The sequence below is a fragment of the Podarcis cretensis genome (assembly GCF_951804945.1).
Source record: "Podarcis cretensis genome assembly, chromosome: 1".
Classification (NCBI taxonomy): domain Eukaryota; kingdom Metazoa; phylum Chordata; class Lepidosauria; order Squamata; family Lacertidae; genus Podarcis; species Podarcis cretensis.
The window spans coordinates 9,454,994-9,475,310 of record NC_137170.1 but is presented as its reverse complement, the minus strand read 5'-3'; the positions used below and the strand labels follow the sequence as shown (position 1 = coordinate 9,475,310).

General features: G+C 44.1%; 1 protein-coding gene and 1 long non-coding RNA gene across 8 annotated transcripts in view; both read left to right on the top strand.

The window, feature by feature from the left end:
• Positions 1–20,317, top strand: part of LOC307208869 — a 288,717-nt gene that overhangs the window by 9,854 nt on the left and 258,546 nt on the right. The gene's annotated exons all lie outside the window — the stretch shown is intronic.
• LOC307224892 (protein SIX6OS1) overlaps positions 15,786–20,317 on the top strand; it is a 30,345-nt gene continuing 25,813 nt past the window's right edge. The window contains exons 1-3 of one of the 7 annotated variants that reach the window (XM_079992090.1): positions 15,786–15,806; positions 18,649–18,706; positions 19,515–19,571. In XM_079992090.1, the coding sequence (XP_079848216.1) occupies positions 15,801–15,806; positions 18,649–18,706; positions 19,515–19,571 (121 nt within the window). In that variant the 5' untranslated portion in view covers positions 15,786–15,800. Of the gene's footprint in view, positions 15,807–16,148; positions 16,348–16,483; positions 16,508–16,984; positions 17,291–18,648; positions 18,707–19,514; positions 19,572–20,317 lie in introns of those variants that run through there. The other 6 variants (XM_079992094.1, XM_079992089.1, XM_079992093.1 and 3 more) reach the window with 6 other exon arrangements.

Sequence of the window (20,317 nt, the reverse complement as noted above, 5' to 3'; positions counted from 1 at the left end):
CATCTGGACACCGAAGCATTGCACCCGGGTCGGACTGTTCGCCCATCTAGTGCACTATTGCATACTCTGACCGGCAGCAGCTCTCTCTGGAGATTTAAGCGGAAGGTATTTCAAATCAGCTGCCGCCTGGTACTTTACCAGAGATGGAAGTTGGCACTTTGTGCGCGGAGAGGCCTCGCCGCCAAGCTGTGATTCCCAGCACATGCACACGCATCCCGCCCAAATCTAGGCAGCCTATATAGCCCGGACACGCTCTCACGTGCAGCCAACCACACGTTCCACCTTTTCAGCCTCTTCGCCTGGCTTTGGGATGACCCGCAAAGGGACACAAAGGGTCTTTTTCCAGTGACATCTTAAGATTCCTTTCCTGCCTAACTGGCGCGCGCTTGGGGAAAACAACGGCCCCATTGGGTTGCTTGGACCATACATGGGACTGGCTTTTGTATGGGGGTTGGGGCAGAGCCTTGAATGAAATGCTGGGGTTGCAGTGCGGAAAAGAAGAATCTCAGCGCCAGAACCTGGAATAATCTTAACACATCCTTCAGCCACCTGGTGCACTCCAGACGTTTGGGAGTTGTAGTACAAAATATCTGAAGGGCACCAGGTGGCCTGAGGCTGTCTTACTTAACGCCGCCCATAAAGTTGGGTTCTGGACAAGACTTGCTGAAGGCACCCGCGCACAGCGATCCTATGCATATTTCCTTAGCGATAAGCTCTTCCCGGTTCCAAGTGCGCAGAGCTCAGCCCAGGCGCAGAGCTCAGCCCTTCTCCACAGAGTTCTAGATGTTTTCTTTTGCGGGGAGACCTTTAACGCCACCCCCATGAAAACTACCACGGGAAACGAATAATCCTCTGCCTCTGTCCGCCATCCAGGGCCTGTTGAGGATCGACCCTTTCCCGATCCGTTCCTCCCTCCCTCCCTCATTCATTTTCTCCTTTATTTAGCACCCATCCTTTCCATTTTAAACCTCATTGTTTTCGCTTCAGCGGCCTCGAATAAACACCCAGGAAAGCCGCGGAAGAAGTGAGAAGTCATTTGTAGGTCAGGGTGAGCAACTTAAAGGCATCTTTTAAATTATGGATCAACTTTTAGTCATAATTTTGGCCCCTCCCCCCAATATTTCTTCCCCTTTCTCCCTGCGAAGTCTAAGAAAGTACGAACCACTATTTTACCTTCCCATGAAATAATAATAGCAACATTTTCGTCTTCGTCGGTGTCAGCAAACGGAATTAAATCGTTTCCCGGAGGGTTGGAATCTGCAGTTTTATGGCGTCTCGGGCAACGAGATAGAATAAACTGATATTTATTTACAGTCTCAAGGGGGCCTACATGATTCCTGCACTGCAGGGGGTTGGACTAGATGACCCTTGGATCCCTTCCAGCTCTAGGATTCTATGATTCTCCCCCGGCTCATTTAATCTCCACAACAATCTTGTGAGGTAGGTCAGGCTGGGAGGCAGCGAGTGGACTTTGGAGAGGATTTTAACCCTGGTCTTTCCCAGATCCCAGTCTGTGACATTCTAACCACTCTAACCCCACAGACTGTCTCTCGATTTATTTCGCTTTTCTCCCCCTTCCGAATAAAGCTAATCTCAGAAATTTGGAATTAAATTCTATATTAGTGCCAGGCCTTTCACATTTAAAGTTTAAAATACTGTAAATCAATTCTGTTTTCAAGCCTCGCCTTGGTTATTTTTCACACACTCCTCGGTCCCAGCGCAGACGTAAAATGAAATGCCCTCCGATTCGACGTGGTTTGTTTGGGAGGAGGAGGAGGAGGGAGAGAGAGAGAGAGAGAGAGAGAGAGAGAGAGAGAGAGACTTCTACTGCCTTTTCTTTAGTATCAAGCACACTGTGACTTTTTCCCGGAAAGATTTGGTAAATCAGACGGCGGATACATAGCGCAGATGGTTTGGAGGTGTCGGGTCACATTATGGCATGCCTGGCTTCGCGTCTAAGTTCATTCTGACGGAAAACCCTGATATTATTTTCACAGATCTACACAGTTCACTTGAAAAAAAACCCTCCGAGCCATTTTCATCATTTATGCGAGGCTTGCTGCTAGCGGGATGGAAAGCCTTTCGATATTGCTCATTTTCATAAAGACGACAGGAGGAGAACTGCAGAGAAACAAGACCGGGCAGGGCGTGTTTGTGTGCGTGTAATCAAACGCTGAGTGCGGGGAGCGCCGGGGGGACGGACGGACCCCATTCCGCAAGCATTTATTTTTATCAAGAGCCTAGTCCTCTTGAAGGCAGAAGAGTTGGACGTGATGCAACTCGGTTCCTCTGTCCAGCTACGCCGAAGGTTCGGACCAGTTTTATAGACACTTTTCTGCAGAGCACACAAGCGGTGTACGTATAGAATCGGAGAATTGGAAGGGACCCCCAGAGCCATCTAGTCGACCCCCCTGCGACTCAGAGATGGTCATCCAACCTCTGCTTTAAAAAATCCCGTGAAGGAGAGTACACCACTGTCCGTTCCACGACTGAGCAGTTCTTACAGTAGGAAAGTTCTTCCCGAACAATAACCAGAGCAATAGAACAATAAAGAGAGCAACACTGAAATAATAAATAGCAAAATTAAAAGAACATGAAACTGATTCGAGGCCCATTGCGGCCTCCAGTAGAACCCGATTCACAGGTTCAGAAGCCAATTCCGTCAAACTATTTGCTATTTTTCGCTTTGTTGTTGTTTAGTCGTTTAGTCGTGTCCGACTCTTCGTGACCCCCTGGACCAGAGCACGCCAGGCACTCCTGTCTTCCACTGCCTCCCGCAGTTTGGTCAGACTCATGTTCGGAGCTTCGAGAACACTGTCCAACCATCTCGTCCTCTGTCGTCCCCTTCTCCTTGTGCCCTCCATCTTTCAGGGACTTTTCCAGGGAGTCTTCTCTTCTCATGAGGTGGCCAAAGTATTGGAGCCTCAGCTTCAGGATCTGTCCTTCCAGTGAGCACTCAGGGCTGATTTCCTTAAGAATGGATAGGTTGGATCTTCTTGCAGTCCATGGGACTCTCCAGAGTCTCCTCCAGCACCATAATTCAAAAGCATCAGTTCTTCGGCAGCCAGCCTTCTTTATGGTCCAGCTCTCACTTCTATACATCACTACTGGGAAAACCATAGTTTTAACTATACGGACCTTTGTTGGCAAGGTGATGTCTCTGCTTTTTAAGATGCTGTCTAGGTTTGTCATTGCTTTTCTCCCAGTCATGGACAAACAAAGTGAAGGGCTCTTATCAAATCTGCTTCGCGCGCAGAAGGTTCCAGGTTCCGGCCATTTCCCGGCAGGGCCGGGAGAAAACCCTACCTGAAACGCCGCTTGCCAGTGTAGTGGCAAAGCCGAGCGAGATGTCCTGCTGGCCTGAGTCGGTGTTGAAAAGCTTCCGGTGTTCCTAAACCAGAACCACAATGAACTGGAACGGGTGTGCTCAAAACAAGTCGTGAAAAACAAAACGAAAAATGCTGATTTTAAGAACTGGGCTGGTGGAGACGCCAGCCATTGAACGACTTTGTGTTGGTGTTTATTGCCATGAGAGAGGCATCCCGGAGCCGTGGGGTACCGGGTCGCTTCTTCTTCACCCCGCGATGTCTGCTTGGGGTGAGGTCCTCAATCTCCGTCTGAAATGCGCCCTGATTCTAACAGGACTGGATACGAAATCGGCAACGATTTCGCATTGCGCGCGCGTTCATGCTACAATTCTTCTCACGCTTACCACTCGGTAGGACATAGCTCCGTGCACGTAGGTGTAGGGTCGCGCTGCACGTCCTATAGAAAAGTAAATGTGTTTCGGACTGGGTTAAAAGCTGGATCCTTTCTCGTCTGGGTAAAGCACTCCAGCTTGGAATAACCTCCCTTACCTGGGGGTAAATTGCGCTCAATAGGGATTACTTCTGAGTAGACACGTATATGACTACACTGTAAAGGCGCCATCGATTTAAAAGTGAGAATCAAGCGGTTTGTTAAATGACTCCAGATGAAATAAATGGGTTTTAACATGTTTGCCTTGAGCAGGGTTTGCGCCTATGACTCCCACTTCTTTCAAAGGGAAAGAGAGTTAAGCATAGATTAAATATACCTGGATCGCGCTCATTATTTTACTGGCGAATGAAGCATAGGCGTATGTAATTGGCCGCCAACCGGTTAGCTCTGAGAAAACTGACCCCATTTCTTTAGCAAACTGATAGTGATTGCTTAACCCTCTACCCGTTGGATTCAATGGGATTACTTCCAAGTATAAGATCGCGCTGTTTACCAGCTCTTGTATACAACAGAGTCTTTAGTCATAGAAGTATAAAGTTGGAAGGGACGCGAGGGTCATCTAGTCCAACCCCCTGCAATGCAGAAATTTCAACTAAAGCATCCATGACAGGTGGCCATCCAACCCCTTGCTTAAAAACCTCCAAGGAAGCAGAGTCTGCCACCTCTCGTGGGAGTCTGTTCCACTGTCGAACAGCTCTTACTATCAGAAAGTTCCACCTGATGTTTAGTCTGAATCTCCTTTCTTGTAATTTGAAGCCCTCCAGAGCCAGAGAAAACAAGCTTGCTCCATTCCCGTGGAACAGCCGTCCAGATATTTGAAGATGGCTATCATACCTCTTCTCAATCTTCTCTTCTGCAGGCTAAACATACCCAGCTCCTTCAACCGTTCCTCATAAGGCTTGATCATCTTGGTTGCCCTCCTCTGCACAATTTCCAGTTTCTCAATATATTTCTTTAATTGTGGTGCCCATAACTGGACACAGTATGCCAAGCGTGGCCTGACCAAGGCAGAATAGAGTGGTACTATGATCAAACCTATCCATTCTGAAGGAAATCAGCCCTGAGTGCTCACTGGAAGGACAGATCTTGAAGCTGAGGCTCCAATACTTTGGCCACCTCATGAGAAGAGAAGACTCCCTGGAAAAGACCCTGATGTTGGGAAAGATGGAGGGCACAAGGAGAAGGGGACGACAGAGGAACAGTGTTCTCAAAGCTACGAACATGAGTTTGACCAAGTTGCGGGAGGCAGTGGAAGACAGGAGTGCCTGGCATACTCTGTTCCATGGGGTCACCAAGAGTCGGACATGACTAAACAACAAATGATTTCCCCTGATCTGAACACCATACTTCTGTTGATGCAGCCTAGAATAGCATTCGCTTTTGTTGCTGCAGTTTCACACTGTTGACTCATGTTAAGCTTGCAGTCTACTAAGACCTCTAGATCCCTTTCACATGTAGTACTGGCTTTGAGCCACTGGCTTAGGTGGCTTTTGGCCAATTGGTGGTGGTAAAGAAGAAGATTATCAGTTGTGACAGCTAAATGGGAACTTCCAGGTTCAGAGGAAGTCTACCGCTGAATACCACAACAACGGTGGAGAGGTGTTGCACTTGCGGTAAAACCTTTGCCTTACATGCAGAAGGTCACAGGTGCAATCCCCAGCGACATCTCTAGGTAGGACTGGGATAGACCCTCTACCTGAAACCCAGAAGAGTCTCTGCCAGTCGACATCTCTAGGTAGGACTGGGAGAGACCCTCTACCTGAAACCCAGAAGAGTCTCTGCCAGTCCGTGCAGACAGTAGTGAGCTAGATGGGCCCATAGCATAAGGCGAAGCTTTCTATGTTCCAGAAGACTTCTGAAAGGGAATTTGCTCTCACCCAAGGTTTCCCATATTTGGGTCTCCAGCTGAACTACAATTCCCATCATCCCTGAATACTGCTCCTGCTAAGCTAGGGATGATGGGAGTTGTAGTCCAAAGACTGCTGGAGACTCAAGTTTGGGAAACCCTGGTTTAACCAATACCAGCTATTTTAAATGCTCCTCTCTATATAAAGCAGGGAGGGGTAGCCAATGTGGCGCCGTCCGCATGTTCTCCAACCCTCCTCAGCCCCAGCCAGCACGGCCAATGGTTAGAGCTGATGAGGGTTTTAGTCCCGAACACCTGGAGTCAACACGTTAACTAGCTCTGCTCTAAGGAGTATTTCATTGATTTGGAGTCTTGAGGATGCTGTGGAATTTAGAGTCAAAATAGTTTCTCAGTCGTTGGGCCGGACGAGGGCGGTGATGCTGGGAGGAGGCTGGAAAGCAGATTCTTCATGCCATCCACGCTGCGCTCTCTGCGCTTCCAAGGACCACCTGGGAAGTGTTAAGGTGCACACACCTCGATTTTATGGACAGCTGGATTAAAAACGGCCTTCGGGTGTCCTGGCAGGGGGGAATAAGCTCTCAAGGCGCCCGATTCTGTCCATCGGACCATAGTTCTATGTATACAGGCAGGAACATCTAATACATTGCAGCAGCTCGCTCTCTCTCTCTCTCTCTCTCTCTCTCTCTCTCTCTGTGTGTGTGTGTGTGTGAGAGAGAGAGAGAGAGAGAGAGAGAGAGAGAGAGCGTTCAGGCATTTTTATATATTCACTTCCACTGGCTCCTGCACTGAGGCCCGTCCTAATTTCAGCAGCAAAGCAGAGTCGTGCGTAATTTCTGTCGCAGCAATGCGGACGCGTGCGTAAAAGCCTAATTTGGATAGAGTTGGGTGTCAAACTACCCCACTCCTGTTTATTATTTAGCATTAGGAAGCGTTCACACGTGCGCAAGAAACCCGCGAAACAAAACACCACCGCAAGAGAGGGCCGAGGGTGCTTTGGGAGGCACGCGTGAAGCCATTCTCAACGCTCACAAGGCAAACATTCAGAACCACGTTGAGGCTCGTGTGAAAACAGCCGCCGGGATCATTTGTCAGGACACAGGTATGAAAAACAAAACAAATCAGCACGGGCCTTCATTTGTGCTTTACGGATGGGGAGGGTCAGAAGCTTTAAAAGCCAGGGCTTAAAATAAGGCAATATATCCCTGGTGACCAGGGCCGGATTAAAACCTTTCTAGGCTCTAAGCACCGAAAAACTTATGGTGCCCCTCATGGGCGTAGCAGAATCGAGTAGGGGCAGAACCGAGCTATTTGCGACGCGCTTGGTCACTTTGTTAAGTATAAAATAAATAAAATAAAACGTGGATTTATTGTAACACTTGAAAGGATCTGATTTCCTTGCATTGTTTCCATCTACCTTGGTTTAGTTGGGGGTAAGTCAGGAAAAAAGAGAGCAGAAAACTGGGAGAAGATTGTGGAGTGTACGGAAGTCAAATAAAGCTCTGATTCTTCCCATGATGACTACTTCGAAGCCTGTCTTTTAAAAAAAAAAAATCAAATGCCAAATTCTAAAAAAATAAAAATTCTAATAAAATAAAATAAATGTGCCCCTGCTTCGTTGCTGCCCCACAGTGTGTACTTAGTCTGCCTATTGGAGAGTCCAGCACCGCGGATGAGCCTCAGACCTGCTACTTCTTTTAATCAGTCCCTATCCGACCCTAAGGTTTAAGTCAGAACTGAAAGCAGTTTAGATTCCTGCCAAACTGTAGCGACGCCAAGGATTCTGAAAGTTGCCTCTCCGATGAATCTGTCATTCTGTAAGAAAGGCCTGATTCCCTGTCTCTTGGAGAGACTCTCTTCTCTTTTGTCTCTCTCTTTCTATTTCAACTCTCTCACGCACGGAAAAAAAACAACAGCAGGAATAAGGGAGGGAAAATAGAGACATAAAATAATACATTTATCACTTCGGGGTTTCTGTGCAGCTTTGCTAGGGAGCTGCAATTCCCTGAGATCTGAGGCTGATCTACAGAAGAGAGAGCCATTTGCTAAATTTTTGATTCCTGCAAGCTGACTGTTTTCTAAGCGCAGAAGTGCATCTCCCCAGTTTAAGCAGACAAATCTGTCATTCCAAGTACAATGTTGCCCTGTGACTCACATACCCCTCTTCCTGCGTAAGGAGGGAAGCCTCTCCAGCACAACATCCCATTATACTGAGTCAAGGAGCAAACAAGTGTAATGGGGATGAAAGCGGCCCTTTGTCATCCGTGAAACATTTAATACTTTCAAAGTCCTACTGTTCGCCTTGCATATCATACAGCAGGCTCATGAGACCAAATCCAGCACAGGAGGATGGAGAAAGAAAGAAAAAAAATCTCTCCGGAGTCAATGGAACAGTTGTCAAAGAACAAACGACTGGTTTATTTAGACAAATGAATCTGTTCGTGATAGTGGATATAAATGTTAAAACGAAACAAAACAGCTCTCTTTTTTTAGGAATTATGCTGTGGATAACATTGCTTACCTTCCCCAATCGTGTTTTTTATGTTTTGTTTTCTGGATTCATGTTTGCCATGACATGAACAATAAGATCAGGCAATCAACGGAAAGCAGGTCAATTTATACACGTTTGTTTAATTTGCATTGCCTGCTTATTTATTTGCTGTGTAGATTTTTCCTCCTTCCCTGAGGAACGGAGCACCCTTGAGATACCTTATAAATGTGCAATCTATGTGAAGTAGATCATGCCGGCCACATGACCCGGAAACATGTCTGTGTGGACAACCGCTGGCTCCCTCGGCCTGAAAGCGAGATGAGCACCGCACCCCATAGTCGCCTTTGGCTGGACTTAACCGTCCAGGGCTCCTTTACCTTTTCAAATTCACATTCAGGGATCATAGCAATGGCCCGGTCTATACATTTGCAGCAGAATGGCCAAGTTCTGAGGTTGCACAATGGATTGCACCATTTTAGGTCGGGTGGAGGGGGCGGGACAGACCACATTTTTAAAAGATTTGTAAAAATAACTCTGTATCACAAGGATGCTAGCATGGCAAAGGGAAAGATTCTAGCCCAGCCCCTTGTCTGCTGTTCTGCTTTTCTATTTGTAAAAGGTTTTGGTTTGGAATGTGAAATATACTCAGAATCGCAAAGTGATTTCATGCTCTTTATTCAGCTCATGGTGGTGAGGAGGAATGAATGAAAGTCCCCTCAAAGTATCTGCTTTATATACATTATTTACACAATGGGCTGCACATGATTGGCTAATTCCGGAATTCTACTGTAAGCCAATCAGGTTGTGGATTCACTTCAATCTGGAGCATGATTGGGTGGTTCCGGCCAACCAATCATACTGCTGCATTCTGAATCCTATTGTTCTAGGACCAATCAGACTGCTGCCTTTTGGATCCTATTGTTCTAGGACCAATCAGACTGCTGCAGTTTGGATCCTATTCGACTCAGTACATAACAGAATGCATGTGTGAGCATTCACAAATGTCATTCCACCCCACACAATGTGAAGTGGTATAAGCTGTTATCATCTTCTTTTCCTGGACAAAAAGGACCCGTTGAAAGTCCGGTAGAGATTCCCAGGCCGGTTTTCCATTGAGGACAAGAGATAAGGAATTGTATGGACAATATGAAGGCAACTTCCCATTAGATATAATTTTGGACTCCGTGTTGCCTAATAATTGTTTTCTCATCCGCTTCTGCAACTTGTGTATCTCATGTTTGGCAATATTAGTGGCATAAGGCTATATTGTTTGCATACACAGGTCTTGCCAATTGTTTGACGTGCTTAATTCATAAATAAATATCTGTCTTGGGTCAATACGAATCAGTGGTGGCTGCAGGAAAAAAGATGGGAAGGGGGAAAGCATATGATAATGACAGGAGTTCAGCAATGGCAGGGCAAGTTGGTGGGGCAAACTTCTTGCCTGGGGGGCGCTTGTGATAAGAATTATACATAGCCAGCTCCTGCATTTATTTTATTTATTTTTTTACAGATTTATTAACTTTCAAAAGATGATAGTCTTATTCTTTTTTGGATTTTACAGAATCTGTTTACAAAGTTGCATCTATAGCCTGCTTTTTGGTCTGATGAGCCTCCAAACAGGACATGTAACAGAACAACACAAAACAAAATACAGTTTTGGTGTTGGGAGTTGTGCCATTAGGGTGTTGGGAATGAGAGTCACTGAAAGGAAGAGGAGATTTGTAGAGCACAGCAAGAACTCATTCCTAATCTCCAAGGGTGGGTAGCTTGTTACTTTCCTGCTATTGTTAGACTCCAGCTCCCATCAGCCATGACCAGCATGGCCAATGGTCAAGGATGATGGGAGCTGTAATTCAGTAACATCTGGACGTTTCCAGATTTCCCACCTTGCCATAGACTGTATCAGGCTATGCTTAAAATATAGCATTAATAATATTAATCGACCCTTCTGGATTAGGCCAACGGCCAGACTAGTTCAGCTTCTATTATGTCCAACCAGAAGATTATGGGAAGCCTAAAAGCCTTAGGCTCATTATGAGTCAACTATCAATGACACCTGTTATTTTAGGAACATTGAGATCACCTCTCAATTATAAAAATAAGTTTCCAGCCTTTATGATGGCTGAATTAATATTGGAACCACATAAACTGCATCTATTGAAGCTTTTGAGACACTGAGCAGCAAACCTTTCCATTTAAAAATAAATAAATATCTCACCCCCTTTTCCACTTGGAAAATGGAGGTTATTGTATTTGCTTTCTAAAAAAAAACTTAATTTATGTGTGTACACTTTGATATTCAGTATTTCTACAACCGCATTTGGCATTTCCTCAGCTCAGGGGTAAAATTATTGGGGTTTTTTTTGGGGGGGGGGACCATCCATAACTTCAGTGTTTGACCTATCGGAGACAACTGTTTCCTTGTTAATCACTGGCTTGCCTCAATAAAATAAGAGTGAATTATTTCATGATGTGCTTTTATGGCGAGAACATTTATACTAGAGATGACATTGCTCATCCAAACGTATGAAGGATTTTCATTTCTACTATTTAGTTGTGGGCCTTTGTGATCAGTATTTGACAACTTAAGGCACTTCATGATGGAGCAATCAATTGGTCGTCTTTGTTAACAACATTTATGGCATTGTCATCATCGTAAGTAGTTCCAGTAATGAATTTGCTGTATATTACTTGTAATTCATATCTGACCTTGGATGGCAATTATCAGCTTCTCTGTCTGGGATTCCAAACACACACACCCCGCCCGCCCCCCCATTCATAGCTATGCTATTGATGTTCCATTGTCAGAGTAACCATCAACTTATCTTGCTGGGTAACAATTGTATAAATTCTTATCCGTGAATTTATCCACACTGTCAAAGCCAGCTTTCAATAATGTTTTAGGGCACTTACTATAGTTGAGGAAAGATGAATGAACTATCAATTAAAGCACTGAATGCTATCCTTCTTCAAGGAAAATAGTATTTTTTGCCAAACGGATGGAATCAGATACATACGAGTAAAGAAAACGGGAGGGGTGGGGGACTGAGGTAAACATAGGATTCTGGTTTTTTTTAAATCTCCATAGCAATCAACTCCAAGAGTTCTTCCTTGACTGAATAGAAACTAACCTTTCTGACAGTAAGAGCTGTTTGACAATGGAATGGTCTCCCACCGGAGGTGGTGGACTCTCCTTCCTTGGAGGTTTTAAAACAGAGGTTGGAAGGTCATCTATCAAGGATGCTTTAGCTGAGATTCCTGCATTGCAAGAGGTTGGGCTAGATGACCCGCAGGTCCCTTCCAACTCTAAGACTCTATGATTCTATTGCTGTATTCATCTATTGCACTAGCTCAGCTCTTGAAGTGTTACAGGATGTTCATCAGCATTCCAATTGCTCAGATGTTAAAAAACAAACACAAAAATGTTTGTGTGTAAGGCTTAGGGCAGTGGTGTCCAAACTTTTTTCAAAGAGGGCCAGATTTGATGAAGTGAAGGGCTGTGAGGGCCGACCAAAGGGCCAACCCAAGTTGTTGACCTTTTAATAATAATAATAATTGATTATTTATTATTTATACCCCGCCCATCTGGCTGGGTTTCCCCAGCCACTCTGAGCGGCTTCCAACTGAATATTAAAAACAATACAGCATTAGACATTAAAAACTTCCCTTTTAGTATTATTCAAGATTTGCTTGGTTTACAAAAGTATGAGCAATGTCTCTCTTTTTTTCCAAGTTACATTTTTACAGATCAGTTTCATCTGTTGAGACATTAGTGTTACATTAGGAAGAAAAAGGGGGAAGAGGGGGATGGGGGAAAGGTGAGTGTGGCGGGGACAGGTGGCGATGTTTCTATTTTACTTAATATATGTGTTGACTTTTTTTAGGGTTGAAGTTGTTGAGCTTTTCTTAGGGTTGGAGTTTTTGAGCTTCTTCTAGGATTTTACCCCAAGAAATAAACGGCCCCATGGGCCAGATTAGGCCCCTGAAACGGACTTTGGACATGCCTGGCTTAGGGACAGTTAAGAAATGTACACCTGTTTCCTCTGATGAGTATGGATCAGAGCAGCAAAAGGAGTTCTGCAATGTAAGCCTATACATGTATACTCTAGAGTAAGTCCCACTACAATGGGGTTTACTCCTAGGGAAGTGTGTGGATTGCAGGCTTAGGCTGGATATGCATGATTCATTTGTGAGACATTCATGAAACAAGAAGCTTGGTGACAGAAAGACATTAACAAGTGCCTTAAACTGCAGCAGGGAGGGTGGTGAGGTGGTGACAGAATACTGTAAACAGACAACGATGCCATAAGCAAATCAGAATAAAACGAAGAGATTGTAGCACAGATGAAGAGGCTGATGCCTATATAACAGTATTTGAGCAACTGTGTATTAAAACATACTGTATATATTATAAATAAACCTCTCTTTTTATGCAATTATGTTGGTCTGATTCATTTTCTGTCCCTTTGTGTTTTCAACCTAAGGTCAGTTTAGTCAGTGCTTCCTCCATGCTCCTCCTGCATTTCTTGATGCGTGAGTTTTCATTTCCCCAGGCAACATATCCTGTCTGTGACTGACAATAGGCTACATTTTGAGCAGAATTAATTCATTGCATCTGCCCATATCTCACTTCCAGTGTGCTTTCTCCTCCTCCTTCTCCAGTTGCTGCATCTTTCCTTCATCTCCTGCCTTACCATCAGCTTTAGATTACCAGATTTTACTTCCCTCTTTCTCATTAAACAATCTGCTTCTCCAAACATGTGCACCCATGGTGCTCTTCCTATTTGTTCTCTCTGCCAGTTCAATTGGGCAAGCAACTCATAAGGTTGCTTGGGGCAGGAAAATGTATGTGTTGTGGTGAAGCTGCATGGAATCTAAGGGGAGGACCCTGGGATCCCTTATAATGACACAGAATACTTTGGGGATAGAATTATGACAGCAACAACTGTACTCAATTTTAAGTGCTGCATGGCTCACACATGACCCAGCAGTTGCTTCCATATCTGGCAAAGAATGTGGTACAACAGCCCTTGGGTTAATGAAATGCCTTGAGGTGCTGTGATCTACAGTGGTACCTCGGGTTACATACGCTTCAGGTTACATACGCTTCAGGTTACACACCCCGCTAACCCAGAAAGAGTGCTTCAGGTTAAGAACTTTGCTTCAGGATAAGAACAGAAATCGTGCTCTGGCGGCGTGGTGGCAGCAGGAGGCCCCATTAGCTAGAGTGGTGCTTCAGGCTAAGAACAGTTTCAGGTTAAGAACAGACCTCTGGAACGAATTAAGTACTTAACCCAAGGTACCACTGTATTTACAAGTACATCCTACTGAGTTCAATGAGGCTTACTACCATTCACTACAAATAGATTCAAGTTACAAGAAAGGAGATTCCAACTAAACAAGAAGAACTTTCTGATGGTAAGAGATGTTTGACAGTGGACCAGACTCCCTTAGAACAGGCATGTCCAAAGTCCATTTCGGGGGCCTAATCCGGCCTGCTGGTTGGTTTAATCCAGTCCCCATGGCAGTTTATTTCCTGGGGTAAAATCCTAAAAAGACCCTCAACTACTTCAATCCTAAAAGAAGCTCAACAACTCCAACCCTAAAAAAAGCACAACAACTCTTCAATTCTAAAAAAAGATCAACAACATTGGTTGGCTCTTTGGTTGGCCCCCACGGCCTTTAACTTCATCAAATCTAGCCCTCTTTGAAAAAGGTTTGGGCACCACTGCCTTAGATGGTCATAGAATCATAGAATCATAGAGTTGGAAGAGACCACAAGGGCCATCGAGTCCAACCCCTGCCAAGCAGGAAACACCATCAGAGCACTCCTGACATATGGTTGTCAAGCCTCTGCTTAAAGACCTCCAAAGAAGGAGACTCCACCACACTCCTTGGCAGCAAATTCCACTGTCGAACAGCTCTTACTGTCAGGAAGTTCTTCCTAATGTTTAGGTGGAATCTTCTTTCTTGTAGTTTGGAACCATTGCTCCGTGTCCGCTTCTCTGGAGCAGCAGAAAACAACCTTTCTCCCTCCTCTATGTGACATCCTTTTATATATTTGAACATGGCTATCATATCACCCCTTAACCTCCTCTTCTCCAGGCTAAACATGCCCAGCTCCCTTAGTCGTTCCTCATAAGGCATCGTTTCCAGGCCTTTGACCATTTTGGTTGCCCTCCAAACACGTTCCAGTTTGTCAGTGTCCTTCTTGAACTGTGGTGCCCAGAACTGGACACAGTACTCCAGGTGAGGTCTGACCAGAGCAGAATACAGTGGCAGACTCTCCTTCATTGGAGGCTTTTAAGCAGATGTCAGATGGCCATCTGTCATAGATGCTTTCAGAGGCAGATCTTGGGGCCCCAAATTTCATTGGTGCCCTGTATGACACTAAAATTCGGCTCTTTTACTTCTCTCATGCTCTACTGTAAATCATAGTTGTGGCATCCCCAGCAGCACCCCCAAGGCTCTATGCCCAGTGTGACCAAACTGGTTGCACTCCCCTAAAACAACATCTGATGCTCTAGTTGGGATTCCTGCATTGCAGGGAGTAGGACTAGATGAGCCTCAGCGTCCCTTCCAACTCTACGCTTCTATGATATAAACATGCATAGGGCTGCAGGCTTGTATTCAGTCCTTTGTGTCTTTGCAAGGGAGGTGGGTTAATTGACTCCACTGGACCATAAAGAAAGCTGATCGCAGAAGAATTGATGCTTTTGAATTATGGTGCTGAAGGAGACTCTTGAGAGTCCCATGGACTGCAAGAAGATCAAACCTATCCATTCTTAAGGAAATCAGCCCTGAGTGCTCACTGGAAGGACAGATCCTGAAGCTGAGACTCCAAAACTTTGGCCACCTCATGAGAAGAGAAGACTCCCTGGAAAAGTCCCTGATGTTGGGAAAGATGGAGGGCACAAGGAGAAGGGGACGACAGAGGACAAGATGGTTGGACAGCGTTCTCGAAGCTACCAGCATGAGTTTGATCAAACTGCTGGAGGCAGCGGAAGACAGGAGTGCCTGGCGTGCTCTGGTCCAGGGGGTCACGAAGAGTCGAACACGACTAAACGACTAAACAACAACAAAGCGAAAAATAGCAAATAGTTTGACAGAATTGGCTTCTGAACCTGTGGATCGGGTTCTACTGGAGGTCGCAATGGGCCTCGAATCAGTTTCATGTTCTTTTAATTCTGCTATTTATTATTTTAGTGTTGCTCTGTAAGGCTATTTCTCTAGTTATTGCTCAGGAAGAACTTTCCTACTGTAAGAATTGCTCGGTCGTGGAATGGTAAGTGGTGTACTCTCCTTCATGGCATTTTTTTAAAGCAGATGTTGGACGGCCATCTCTTTAGCTGGGATTCCTGAGTCGCAGGGGGGTCGACTAGATGGCTCTGGGGGTCCCTTCCAACTCTCCGATTCTATACATACACCGCTTGTGTGCTCTGCAGAAAAGTGTCTATAAATGGAGGGCACAAGGAGAAGGGGACGACAGAGGACAAGATGGTTGGACAGTGTTCTCGAAGCTACCAGCATGCTCTGGTCCATGGGGTCACGAAGAGTCGGACACGACTAAACGACAACAATTGACTCTACCTACTGTGATCCCTGACTGTGCCTACCAGTAGCTGCCAGTGAGTACCAGCCTCCAGGTTTGGAGGCAACAAGCCTCTAGATACCAATTGCTGGATGAGGGTGAGAAATAGTCATTGCCCTCGTGTCCTGCTTGTGGGGCTTCCAAGTGTCTTTTGGCTAGCTTGGTCACTGTGAATTGTTTTCCCACACTGAACTTCAATTCACCAAAGCTGTCATCTGTGCATGTGTTGTCATCAGCACATACGTGGCAGCTGCCTGAAATCGTCTGGGGATATGCTGCATCAATTCTCCAGTAGATGGAGCATCTTCATTGCTTTTCTTCAGGAGTATTTGGGGAAAGAGAAAGGAAGAGAAAGTGAGTTGATTCATTAAAAAACAAAACAAAACAAACAAAGAGATCTGTTCCCACTGATTTCAGTCAGGTATTCAATACTCTGGGGCTATTCTCATGACCACCTTTAATTTCCCAATTTTGGTGCAGCATGATATTGCATTTTCCCAGTAGTCAAACCGCAATATTATGTACTTTGGAAAACTGGATACTTCTTCCTCCAGGATCATAGCTGTTAACATTGACTTGTATACAGGGCTTTTTTCAGTTGGAACCATTTCAGCCAAGAACCACATACTTAAGTGGCCAGTAGTAGTACTCTTTAATACTTCAATCTTTTTTTAAAAAAATACAGGTGCATTTATTTAATCCCGGGCAAATATAGTTTAGGATTGCACTCCTCTTGTGGGATTGTGCAGGGAATCTAGCAGACGTGCAATCTGAGACATGACAGGGGAACTGCCCAAAGGTGCTTGGAGAAGATTATGGTTGTTAATATAGATAATAATAATAATAATAATAATAATAATAATAATAATAATAATAATTTATTAAATTTGTATACTGCCCTCCATCCAAATGTGCTTGGAGAATACTCTTGTTGCTAATTTTTAGTAGATTATAATTCTAATAATTTATTAAATTTGTATACCGCCCTTCACCCGAAGGTGCTTGGTCATGGGGTTGCTATATGTCCAGAATTTCCTGGAAGACTCACTTTTGTATCTGGATTTTCACTTTTTGAAATATGTCAACCCTATTAAGCTTGGAGAAGAACACTGTCGTCGTTATTTTTATATATTTATCGTCACCACGAATTAAATTTGTATACCACCCCTTAATCCAAAGAGCCCAGGGAGCTTCACAGAGGGACTGGCTAGGGAGCAAGGGCTTCCCGCCAAATGAATCTCCTCAGGCGGCGCAGCTCCCCTCCCCCGCCCGCCCCGCTGCCGTTAGGACTTAAAATAAAGGCGGGAAACAGGTCGCCGAGCGCCTGAGGCGGATCACCGCAGCCAAACGGCGGTTAAAGCACCGCGAGAAGCGCCTCAGAAACGCGCGTCTTTCCTCTGCCTCCTCAGCTTTTCCCGCGCTTTCCCCCTTCCAGGGCGGCGCCATTTTGCTTTCTGCTGAACAGTGTTTTAAGAGGTTGACTCTCAGCCTCCCTGTGAGCCTTACTGCCCCCATTGAATAAACAGGATCCCCCCCTAAACGAAGTGGGGGGGTTGTTTTGTTTTTTGACGAAGGACAGCAGGTCTGGTGCCATACACGCCGCAGATTATTTTTATCTGTTCTTCTGAAACCGTGTTTGTGGTGGGGGTTTTTTTTTGTCACCAATAGGGTTTTAAAATCTATTTTTATTACTGTTGTTGTCAGACTGCCCTTAAATCACGTTGGGGTTGAAGGCTGTGGTTTGAAAGTATTTTTAAAGTGAATGAACTGCCCTGTGGCCTTTGGCTGAGGAGGCTGTATAGAAATTTAATAATCAAAGAAAGAAAGAAACAGGGTTTTGTAGAAATGCAGATTTCACCCAGAACCGTCATGTTATGTGGTCTGGAAACTTTACACCTGACTTAATTTTGAATTTAGACAAAAATGTCGCTGTCGTGCTAAGCACTCCTTCTGACTGATCATTTAAGGATCGTGTTTATCGTTACCTGTGAAAACCTTAATGAGGGGCAAAAGATTGGTGAACGTGCAGTGTAACTTTGAACACTTTTAAGATTGGAATGTTTGTGCTTATTCAGATACATTAAAATTTGTTAATGGTAAAAAGCTGGTTAAAGACTCCAGCTATCATTACGAACAGGTCAGTGGAAAAAACTGCCTCAGACAAAGTGGGATAATTTTACAAGAGGGTTAATGTTAGCCTCATATTCCCTCCTTTTTCACAAAAATTTCACCCCTGCCTTACAAAGCATCTCCCGTGCTAGCATAGCCTGTAATAATAGAATTTACTACCCTATACCTAGGCCTTTACAGCAAGGGGTGGGTTTTCTTTTCATTTGTCTCCAATTTTCATTTTGTATTGCTGGGGCTATTAAGTATGTCATTGTGAGCTTGTGCTTTTATTATGTTCTTCCTTTTCTTTTCTTTTTTTACATATAATTTTTATTAATCAATATCAGCAAATAAAACAAAACAAAATATATTAATTTCACATCGTTTTCATAACTTATTTCTCTTTTGGACTTCCCTCAGCTGTTCCGTAAATCATCCATAGTCATAATTTTAATTACACATTTCTCAAATTTATATTGACATTATTTATCTCTTTTTGCCTATTCCCTTTAGACAATATTTCTTGCTTTTTTTACAGTGCTTCTTTAAATCCCTTGAGCGTCATCTGTCCTTCACTTAAATATTCCAGATATTCCACAAATTTCCCCCAGTCCTCGATGAACTTTTGGTCTCTTAAGTATCTAATCTTCCCTGTCAATTTATCTAGCTCTGCGTAATCTAACAATTTCATTCTCCACTCTTCCACGGTCGATATTTCTTGCTGTTTCCATTTCTGGGCCAGTAACACTCTTGCGGCTGTGATTGCATATCGAAAGAATTTGCAGTCTTTCCTTTTTTATGTTCTTCCTTTTCTTTTCCCTCTTCATGTAGGTTTACAAAATGGCCGATGTCATGTTAAACAACCTGAACAAACTACTGCTACAGCTTGGTATGTTGCCGTGTGGTTCAGCTTTGGAAACAAGCAAGGGAGAGTCCTCACGTCGCCAGCCTTCAGTTATCTATAGTTTTTTATTATGTGGCATATATTGTTTAACCTCACAGTGTTATAACACATTTAAAACACTTTTTCTTTACAGTACTAATGTAGCTGAGTCCCATATGGATCTATGTTACTGGGTTAAGATAGAATTACACTCAACGCCAAACTGCATGTTATAAGGTCCTAACAGTCGCTTCTAAGCAAATTTGAGAGAGGAGAATTAATAGCAAAGAATGGTGGGAATGGTTTAATTCTTCCTCTCCTTTCCCCATCAGCAGTTTTCCGCTTTGTACAGGTTTGGATGGATGTTTATAAGGCAAATGCATCTGAAATGCAGGAAAAGCAGCTTTGGGATGCGGAAGGAGGGGAAGCAGCTGATAGGGTATAGTTTAATACAGTATAGGCAAGCCATAGGCAAACAGCTTGAATACACTTAGCACTGAAATAAAATCTAGTATTCAAGTGACTAAGTTACTGTTTTAAAATGCAAATTAGTTTTCACACTTACCGTAATATCTGAAGGCAATGATATCATTCATTGCGATAAACAACTACCTGACATTCAGAAGACATCTTAAGGCAGCCCTGTTCAGGGAAGTTTTTAACGTGTGATATTTTACTGTATTTTTGGTTTCTATAGAAGCCGCCCAGAGTGGCTGGGGAGGCCCAGCCAGATGGGCGGGGTATAAATAATAAATTATTATTATTATTATTATTATTATTATTATTATTATTTATTTATATGTTTCTGCTACAGTGTTTCAGCTGCAGCAAGCATCTTACTCCAAGGAATATTTGAGGCAACAGATACAGAGTGAGTCGACTTTAATACATAAATTTTGTCAGAATCTTGCATTTGTTGCAGTTTAAGCTCTCATATATATTTCTGCATGCCCTTTGCCTTTCCTTGATAGAAACATTCCTCTTATCCTTGGTGGATTGTAATGGAAAGTGGTCCTCATTGTCGAGAAGTTGTACTCTTTTTCTGAGAATTGGTTATGATTCACAACTTGTGGTGTCTATCCAAAGGCGTGTCTAACAAAAAACACACAAACAAACAAAAACCACCATGCACAAGGACCTGCTACCTTATTGAAACAAATGTAGCAGCCCTAGAAAGCAGGGGAGCTCCAGATGCATAGTAGATCTCCAGTATCCATAAGAACAGGCATAGGCAACCTCAGCCCTCCAGATGTTTTGGAACTACAATTCCCATCATCCCTGACCACTGGTCCTGTTAGCTAGGGATAATGGGAATTGTAGTACCAAAACATTTGGAGGGCCGAGGTTGCCTATGCCTGCATAAGAAGGTGCTGGATCAACATTCTGGGTGGAATTTAGCATCATGGTCTTTCAAACATTCTATCTATGCAAGCATTTCACCTTGCTGGTCGGAATTATACCCTCTCCCCCAACCCCAAACTAATTTTGGGAGAGTGTGTGGGGAGCAGAGGAGGGCAGGTCTTGTTGTGTAAGCAAGTCTTTGTGCACAGCTTTTGCTGATGAGACTGTTAGGTACCGTATTTTTCCTTCAATAACACGCAGATTTTTTCTCCTAAA